Source organism: Microplitis mediator, chromosome 5, assembly GCF_029852145.1.
Source record: "Microplitis mediator isolate UGA2020A chromosome 5, iyMicMedi2.1, whole genome shotgun sequence".
Classification (NCBI taxonomy): Eukaryota; Metazoa; Arthropoda; class Insecta; order Hymenoptera; family Braconidae; genus Microplitis; species Microplitis mediator.
Window position 1 is genome coordinate 13,707,116 of NC_079973.1, and position 10,305 is coordinate 13,717,420.

At 31.1% G+C, this 10,305-nt stretch overlaps 1 protein-coding gene across 1 annotated transcript in view; it reads right to left on the bottom strand.

The window, feature by feature from the left end:
- Window positions 1-4,418: 4,418 nt before the first annotated feature.
- The window catches only part of LOC130668129 (neprilysin-2-like), a 13,792-nt gene continuing 7,905 nt past the window's right edge, over window positions 4,419-10,305 (bottom strand). Inside the window, exons 6-9 of the mRNA XM_057470238.1 lie at window positions 8,809-8,967; window positions 7,370-8,096; window positions 4,903-5,129; window positions 4,419-4,828 (exon numbers count right to left, since the gene is read on the bottom strand). Of these exons, the coding sequence (XP_057326221.1) occupies window positions 4,484-4,828; window positions 4,903-5,129; window positions 7,370-8,096; window positions 8,809-8,967 (1,458 nt within the window). The 3' untranslated portion in view covers window positions 4,419-4,483. The remainder of the gene's footprint in view (window positions 4,829-4,902; window positions 5,130-7,369; window positions 8,097-8,808; window positions 8,968-10,305) is intronic.

A 10,305-nucleotide genomic window follows, 5' to 3' on the forward strand; every position in this document is an offset into this window, starting at 1 on the left:
TTCGGCAGCATTTTAAAAGTATAAATAGATATCGATTTATATATGGATATTTATAAGTTTACAGATAAAACGATTTGATTATAACTATCTAATGAATTCTATTGTAATTTATATACAAAACCAAATCCATTAGGTGCATTATTTACGTAGGATGTATCAATTTCATTATTTGGGTTAAGAAATGCCATAAATTTTCCTTAATTATAAGTGCATAGCAGACGAGAGGACCAGACTACTATCAAGCGATTACCAGAGTTAAGCAGCATCGACGTGGGTCATTAATTGAACGGGTGACCCCGTATTATATTAATAGTTTATTGATAGTAATTTTAATTTTTTTTGTAATTTGAATTTAACCAACATTTATATTAATGAAGACAATAAATCTTAATTAAATCACTTAATTAATAATTTACAGATATTTTCAATGAGATTTTAAAAATGACTATATTCATTCATGCATGATTATATCTAATCATATATGATTATACACTAATGCAAAAAATTAAAGGAGCAGAAAAATTTTATAAATTTTTTAGTGATTTTTGGAAGGCTGTAACTTGGTGAAAAAAAATCGTATCGAAAATTTAAAAAAAGCATTTTATAGCTTGAAATCTCTAGTTTAGGTGTATTTTTTTCAAAATTTTTTAAAAGCTCCGATTATTGCGCAAACATGAGAAATACCGCGAGCCAAAAAATTTCTAAATTCTTTTTTTTTTCCGAAGAGCCCACGGACCGCTGAAAAATTCTTTAAACTAAACGAATGCATTGTTCGTTTAGCAAATTTATTCAGCTTCAATTTGGTTTTTTTTTTAACCTCGTAGGACGATTTGTCGCAGAGATATCAGCCTTCAAACAGAAAATGATCCTTTTGGCTTTGATCTTCGATATTTCAGGTACCAATGATCGCACAGAAAGTTGAAGGGCGGCGTTGAAAACTTGAATAAATTCCCTTTCAAAAAAAATCGAAGAAAAAAAAAAAATTGAAACTTGTTTTTCGTGTTCTAAATTTTTTTTTTGACATTTTTTGGAAATTTTTAATTTTTTTTGTCATTTCTTTGCATTTGCTGAGTTACCAACGCAAAAATTTGAGAAAAGTCGAAAAAAAAAATTTTTTTTATTTTGATTATGATTACACAATTAAAGGAACAAAACTTGCTCCTTTAATTCTTTAGCTAAACTTTGATCGATGATTCCCAAAAAACGGTTCGATAGATCAATTTAAAAATTTACAGGGGTCTTGGGGATACATTAAGCTAAAAAAGTCCCTGGCAACATTATTTTTTTTATCGATATTTGCAGAGTAGCGGTTGATTTACTAAAAAACCAAAAAAAGTCATTTTTTGGTACTTACTTCTGATGGATGTTAAAAATAAAAAAAATTTTTTTTTTCAAAAAATGATGACAGGGTCTTGTAGGGAATTTATTCAAGTTTTCAACGCCGCCCTTCAACTTTCTGTGCGATCATTGGTACCTGAAATATCGAAGATCAAAGCCAAAAGGATCATTTTCTGTTTGAAGGCTGATATCTCTGCGACAAATCGTCCTACGAGGTTAAAAAAAAAACCAAATTGAAGCTGAATAAATTTGCTAAACGAACAATGCATTCGTTTAGTTTAAAGAATTTTTCAGCGGTCCGTGGGCTCTTCGGAAAAAAAAAAGAATTTAGAAATTTTTTGGCTCGCGGTATTTCTCATGTTTGCGCAATAATCGGAGCTTTTAAAAAATTTTGAAAAAAATACACCTAAACTAGAGATTTCAAGCTATAAAATGCTTTTTTTAAATTTTCGATACGATTTTTTTTCACCAAGTTACAGCCTTCCAAAAATCACTAAAAAATTTATAAAATTTTTCTGCTCCTTTAATTTTTTGCATTAGTGTATATGATCAGGCCTGGCCAATTTTCAGATCTGATTATATATGGACTTATATATAATTATACAAAATCTTTTTTTATCGGGAATCTTCATTATTATATTTTCTTTTGTTTATTATTATTTTTTTTTATTATAATTTATTATAAGCTACGATAATAAGAAAAATGAATTTTGAAAGTTGGTATCCCCGCGATAGATATCCCCGCGACGACTAAGCGCTTGTGGTAAAAACAGCCGAGCTGTTAACCTTTCGTTACTCGCGCTACGAGCATGACGCCGCCTCTATGACTAAAATTGCAATAAAAATTACGGTATGGGTATTTGTGACTTTATACTTAACCAATTCTCTTTTTGAAATCTATATTTTTGTTAATTATGATTATAATTGATAAATATATTTTAAATATAAAAAAAAGTATATTTATGTATAACAAGAATGTGAAAAAGCGGTACAGTGCTCATTATGCGAGTTAAATCGTCGATTCAATTTTTGTGACCACGTTGCCAAACTTACTGTTGTCACTGTAAGAAATAATTCATTATAGCATTATAATTTGGCAACGTCGCATTTCCTTTAGCATGGGCGGCACAGTGCTTGCCGCGCGACGAAAATCGTCAGGCGAGTGGACGCGTGTATGCAACGGGGTAAATTGGGTCATTTTATTGACCAAAATCGTGATTCATCACTGATGGTCATCTACCCTATCTACAACCCCAAACGAGCGTTCGATTAAGTTTTTCGACTTGTCGCCGGGCGCGCTCATTGAAAATACTCTCACGCTAGGCCCAATCATAATTAATTAAGGGAGGGGTTTTCCGATCATTGCCGAAAATAATCGAGCGGAATTAATAAAACTAGAAGCCAGCAGCGAAAATGATGAGTAGTGACCGGAACGACCAGACTGAACAGACGTTCAGGACAGAGTCAGTAGGATCGGGCAAACATCCAGAGGCCCAAAGTTACTATCAGGAAGCACTGAGCCGGCAGGACCAAGTAACCACCAGGACAACTACACGGAATAGGACAATTACACGGACCAGGACAATAACCAGACCAGGACAACTAATACTGGACAATCGACGGTGTAAGAATTCAACATAAATCGTAATAGGTATTTTATAGAATATTCCCAGAATATTTATTAATTAAATACGCAGTTATACGTCGTGTCCGCGAAGTATTGTCGTGTCTATTTTCGTGTAATATTCAATCGAAAACCGGTCTTAACATAATTAGCTTTGTTATTTCCAGGCAGGTTGTATAAAGCATCGCCGGAAAATTCTTCTGGAATTTTCCAGGCAGGTTGTGTAAAGCATTTGCCGGAAAAGCAATTGCGATCTAGTGAAAATCATCTAGTCATTAATAATAGGATAAATTAATTATAATTAAGTTAAATAAATTTAAGTAAAAATCAATTAATAAAATATGAACGTTAAATGTGTCGTGAAGTATAATGTGTTCATGTTTGAGTATTGGATATAGAGTCAGTGAATAAAATGTTAAGCGGAAAATTAAAATAAATCCTAAAACCGGCTTAACAAAATGGTTGTTAAAAGAAAGTTTAACGTTGATAAGAAATTAGTTGTTAGTAATTGATTAGTGATTTTAATTTGGTAAATAATAATGTGGTAATTAAGTAAACGGTAAATTAATTGATAAGGAATTTGAATATGGTTTAATTAAAATAGTGGAATTTTATATTGTAAAGTGTATGAGTGTTAACAATGTAATTATGGAATTTGTTAATAAGTAAATAAGGTTTTCTCACGTAGAGGATCAAGGTGACCGCGTGAAATAGTTATCAAGGTTTCGTAATCATGTAGAGGGTCCAGGGGACCGCGTGAATTAATTAGTTAAGGTTTTATATCGCGTAGAGGGTCCAGGGGACCGCGCGGGAAAATAAGGTTTTAGCCACGTAGAGGGTCTTGTCGACCGCGTGGAAAATAGTTAAGAAAAGTTGTGTGTGTATTATAGTCCAGGGGACTTAGTGTGAGTGAGTGTGTGCCATAGCCAAAGGTAGTGGCTTAATTAAGAGTTTATTAATTATTGTTTTAAGATAGTCAAAGGTAGTTGACGTTAGGTAATAAAGTTTATAAGGTTTATATAAGGTAATAAAGTTATAAGGTTCAATAAGGTAATAAGGTATATGTTTATAAAATAAAGGTTTAAAGGTTTAAATAAATAAAGGTTTAAATTGTTAAAAGTGAAATAAGTTATTAATTGTAAATTATCCTTTCTCTTCCTTCTCCTACAAATCAATTTTACACCGACCCTGATGATCTAAGATCCGTCTCTGGGAGGCCGTTATTACTTCCAGTGGCGCCCTTTGTAAGGACGACCAGAGTAGCAGCTTAGCCCTGTTATAAGTAACAAAAGGTTAAGAACCAAATATTGAGGGAATAATTTTTTCTTCTAAAGAAGAGATAATACATATACATATACATATACATATACATATACATATACATATATACATTCTTTCCTTCTTAAGAAATAGTCAATGAGTACAGAATAAAATTTTTATTTTATTATTGCTTCAGTATAATTGTTAATTAATAATGAATTTTGTTTATTATGTAAATAAAAAGAAGTATATTAATTGTGATTAAGCTTCGAAGAAAGTGCATGATGGTCCATATTTTTTAATAAATGAATAATCAACTGGACAATTAAAATCCTTATGAAATTCTGGAACACTTGCTGCAGCTCTCATTATAGAAAAGTCGTAAACAGAATACTTATCATCAATAGCTATTGATAATGCTGAAGGAGGATAACAATAAGGACCAGTAATTAAATTAATCCAGAACAATTGATTATTTGAGAAGGGTAATTCAGGTAGTGAGGGTTCAATTCCATATTTTGCGGTCCATTGTTGATAGGCTCGATATGTTGCTTTGTAAACGATGTGCTCACTAATTCGTTCAGAAGAGCTTAACCATTCTTTCCACTAAACATTATAAAATTTAAATTTATTATAGAAACATCAATTATATTTATTTTATTTGTAAATAGATATTTTACCGAGTTTTTTGCGTTGTTAGAAGTATAATTCTCTACTTGTTGACGAAAGCAAAGAGTTTTTTCATAATTTATTGCAGTCAAATTAATGCCTTCCGTTAATTTTTTTCCCATGACGATAATACTTTCAGCTAATTTCTCTGCAATTGCTTTACCAATGCGGCCATAGTTTACATACATTGGATTATTTACACTGAAATGTGAACTTCGAAGCATACTCATTGGTACGGCTTTAAAATAAATGTTCATTAGTTAATGATAAATTAATAATTAGTACCCCTTGACGATCACATTGGATCCATAAAACCCAAGTAATTTTCAATTTAAAATATTTCAATCGCTATTTCATTTTAAAAAGAAACACAAGACGCCTCTTTTTTGTAGAGAAAGTATAATATGCTACAAAAAAAATTTTTATAAATTTTCTGATAATTCAATATTTTTAATTATATATTTTCAAAAAAATAATCACACTTTTTTTATTGAAAACTTCAAAATTATTTATAAAAAAATTCGAACTGGTTTTATAAAACTGCATATATAGTTGGATTAGCGAGACTTTGTGTTTCAGATATTTTCGGTTTTTACCTCCACCATATAAATTTAATATCTGAGACATTGCGCCTTGATGGTGGGGATAAAACCCGAAGCGCAAAGTCTCGCTAATCCAACTATACTTTTTGTAAGTTTTCAATTGTTCATCGCTTATACTGTATTTTTTTATTTTTAATAAACTGAATGGATGATGATAGTATAAATTAATTTGAATGGAATATTCCGGTGAATTTTCATAAAAAAATAGGTTATTTCAAATAACGATCCCATAATTGACCTGTTTTATAGAGACATAAATCAACAGTGAATCTGATACAACTTTCTGATGGATCAGTTCCAAAAGCATGAGGGCGTATAAAATTTTGCTTCGTCGAATCAGCCAATTTACATCTAGACAAATTTTTTTTCGTTGCAAAATTGTTTGAGACGCCCGATCTCAGAAATCATAACAGCGACAAAATGAGTGAGATTAGTGTTTCTAGATTTTTAAATAAAAAACCATTGTCTATCATCATCCTTTCAGTTTATTAGAAATAAACAAATACAGTTGTCTCCCCAGAGAAGCTAATCATAGACCTGTCATAGATCTATCACAGATCGATGGTAAACTTCTCATTGATCTTGGATAGATCTACCATCAATCTATCGCAGATTCATCGTTTTTTGTACGGGTAATCTCGACCATCACAATAGAATTCTTGGAAAATTTTTATTTTTAACGTATCCCTAGCGGATCCGAATTACGGTAAATACAGTGATTTACCGTAATTTACCATAATTTGCCGTAATTTACGGCATTTAGCAGAATTACCGTAAATTACGGTAATCTATGGTAAATTACCGTAATCTACGGCAAATTTGCGGTGAAGCTGCGGTAAATTTGCGGCAATGTTGCGGTAAAAGTACGGTAGTTTACGGTAAAAATGCCGCAGTTGTGGTAACAGTGCAGTACTTTACCGTAGAAGTTTTGTAAAATTGCGGTATTTCACCATATAATTGCGGTAAATTTGGTGTATTTTACTGTAATGTAAAGCTTTTCACTGGAATGTCTGTTGATAATCGGATATTTGACTGTAAACAACTGTCTTTACTTGACATTTCGGTACCGTGTCTTTAAGATTTGGTATTGTGTAGTGCTGGATATTATTCAAATCGTAAAGAATCTGTTCTCATCAGTGTTGACCGAACTTTCAAATTGTAGATCTACATTGATATCATTACAAGTATTCAGATAACTTAGATTTTCTCACATTAAAGGTATAGGTTAGAATCTATACAATTTAATAATTTTTTAATTTTTCGATCTACTTTGATTTTTTCTAATAAATGTAAAAAATTAATAATTTGATCTACATTCATCAATATAGAATGCCGTATTTTTATTCCAGTATATTTACGCTATTTTTCCCGTAGTATGATCTTATTTTGCGGTGTTAGATGTTACCCTAGCAGATCCGAATTACGGTACATTACAGCAATTTACCGTAAATTACAGCAGTTTACCGTAATTTCGTCGAAACTCTACGGTAATTTACCGTAAATTACCGTAAGGTGCCGCAATTTGCGGTAAATCGCAGTAACATACGGTAAATTACCGTAGATTTTCGGTGAAATTGCGGTAATTTACGGCAAATTGCTGTAATTTACCGTAGTTCGGATCTGCTAGGGATACGTGTGTAACTTTTTTTAACACTCACAACATGTTAAAGTAACATATAAATAAGTGTAAAACGTTCGTTTTACACACGGTGTGTCTTGATTTTGACGAATCCTTTTTTACTGTGTTAATAGGCGTTTTGGTCCCCAGACAAAATATCCCCGACAAAATATACTCGCGATCAAAGACGCTGAAGTCTTATCGAATCTTTGTGACAGCTAGGGCTTAAAAATATTAATAAATGACAAATATAATTACAGAGTACTCCTCGATGATTGTGATCAGAAGAACTTGTAGGATGACTCCGTGCAATAATTTCGTTAAAATCTCGATTGTTATTTGATCTTCGGTGGAATAATTCTAAATTTATTAATGTCTGAAGATAATTACTTGTGTCAATTTCTAAATTTTCATAATATTTAACAATTTCATTAGTATATTTTCCTTCATAACCAATTACAACCGTTATGTTTTCAAGTTGCTCTATTCCCTGATTTTTAATTTTTTTGTTTATCCAAGTTGATTCATTTATTAAATTCACAAATTGATCTTTTATATTTACTGTCATCTCTGTAATAATCCTATCGATGTCATTGTCTAAATTTTTTTCGTACAATGCTTCACGAGCGAGGGGTAAATATCGGTTGATGATTTCTTCACAAGAATCCTTGCGTATCTCAAGTTCGCAATTTTGGGTTGAACAGTATTCGCGTTTTAGCTCACGATATTCATCTGTTAAGTAAGGAATCGTTTCTTGGATTATTTTCCATACACCGTAATTTGCTTGGACACGTATTGGAGTTTTTTTCATCAACTCAACAAAATCCGGAAAGTCCTTAATTGTAATGATCGTGGAATTAGAAAGACTTGGTATTTCATTATCATAAACTGTAATATAGTTAAGAAGTTTTCTCAAATTTGTTGATGGATAATTTTTGATAAATTCATCATATGGTAGTTCTATAAACTCTCTCCCAGAGTCAAACTGAATAAAAAAAAAAAAAAAATAAACAAATAAAAACTGTTTAAAGTTATTAAATAATTTAGGATGTATAAATAATTCGAACTTATGGGTTATTCGTGTTGAATCGAATATTAATATCTAATTTGAAATTTAAATTATTCAAAGTTTTTTGAGGTGGTCATAAATTTTTGAATTATTGGAAAAATTTGAATAATTCGAAAATTCGCTTATAATTCTAATGATTAAATTTGAATTTTTAATTAAATAGTAATATTTGATTTAAACATATTATTCGCACATCCATACCCGAGTAAAATAAAATTGATCCCAAAAATGTTCCGAAGAGGTACATAAGAGTGAACTTTGAACTTTGAGAAAATTTCGAACTACGATTTAATTATTTTTGAACTTTAAAAAAGTAAAAAAAAATTCAACTGATTACTTTTTAAGTACGTTATTCAGAATTTCTTAATCAGCAAAAATTATCAACTTTAGAATTTTGCTGGCTTGAAGAACATTGAAAAAAGAAAGACTCTAAAACCAATTATGAAAGTTTTTTTACTCGTATCATAACTTTATAACAACGAGGTCAAGTCGTTGAAAATTTTTTCACTTAATTATTTGAAAGTGCCAAGATGATCAGTTCAAAGTTCAGAATTGTCTCAAATTTGGGAGTTCACTGTTTTGAACTTTTTCGGAACGTTTTTGTGACATAATAATATAAAATATGTACTTTTAAAATGTCAATTTCGAATGCGATAATTTCATCAATTTCTTCCGAAGATCTTTGCGTGTTTCCTAGTAATTCAGACACTTTTGCGATGTAATTTTTGTAAGCAGCAATTGAAATATTCAATGTTGGATTCTCATGGCTCAGATTATCAGGTCTAATCTATGTATAAATAAGATTATATATTATTTTTTTTACTCATGCGGGATAAGTCCTATATAAGTGCACGCTATTCAGTACGATAAGTTGCCGCTTGCAGTTGAGATGTTTAGCATGTATTGTGTTACTTAGGGGAAGGTGGCCCAAAGCGGGTACCCCACCTACAGCGGGTAGGCGCTTGTACGCCTACGCATGAAACCCAAGGGACAAGGTATGCATATGTCGAGGGTACCCGAGTACTGCCGAGTTTTGCTCAGTCCCAAACGAGCATTAATGAAGCGGTATGGGTTAATTACACGCAATTGAAAAAAAATTAATCATTTCTTAAAAAAATTAAAGGTATATATTTTCTGATTATTCAAAAACGAATACACTTATTATATCGTTGATAATTTTCTATTATTTTGAGCCTATTGAAATTAAAATTGAGGGAAAAATATTAGCGTTTTTTTTGAATTATTTGAGTTTAGCATCACTTGGATAAAAAACGTGTTCTCGGGCAAAGCGGGTAGGGCAAAAACTGCTAAAGACTAATTAAAATAGTCTAAAATTATTTTTTACCGATACCTGGTGCGTACTGTACAGTAATATACCAAAATCTGCAAAAGACTGAATAATTAGACGAATATTATTATTTATATAATTAACAAAAAAATTTAATTACAAGTTACCGATTAAATAGTCATTTCTATTGAAGTATTGCTGTATTTAATAAGTTAGTCGTTTAAGTTGTTAAAGACTGATTAAATGAAACTAAAATTATTATTTAAATATCTAAAATAAGCATACTTTCCGTAATTGTAGTGCCAACCCGCTTTGCCCGAACGGATTACCCGCTTTAGCCCCCCCCCCCCCTAGGGCAAAGCGGTTTTTGGGAGTGTTTTTTAATTTTAATAATAAATCATAAATTAATACAAATTTATACAATATTGCTTATAGATTTTAAAGTTCGATAAGTCCTCTATCAAAAAAAAAAATGAATCATTATTGTTATCATACAAATACTAGATTTTCTCGGCTCTTAACGTTAACATACCCGCTTTAGGCCACCTTCCCCTAATGCACCAAAATTTGACTTAGCGGACGCAATCGATGCTGAGGCAATTTTTTGATCTTTAAAAACAAATTGGTTAATGAAACTAAAACATTACTTTTTAGACTAAAACTTGAAACTAAAATATTGATTTTTCAAAAAATCAGTCTTTTTCACGTATGGGAGCCCAATGTAACTTTTTTAGCTTAACACGATTTTAAATTTTTTAATGTTCTAACTTTGTTACTTTTAAGTTAAGGGGAGGGTAAGGTTAATTCGTACAAAACAAGACATCTTTTTGAGAATTT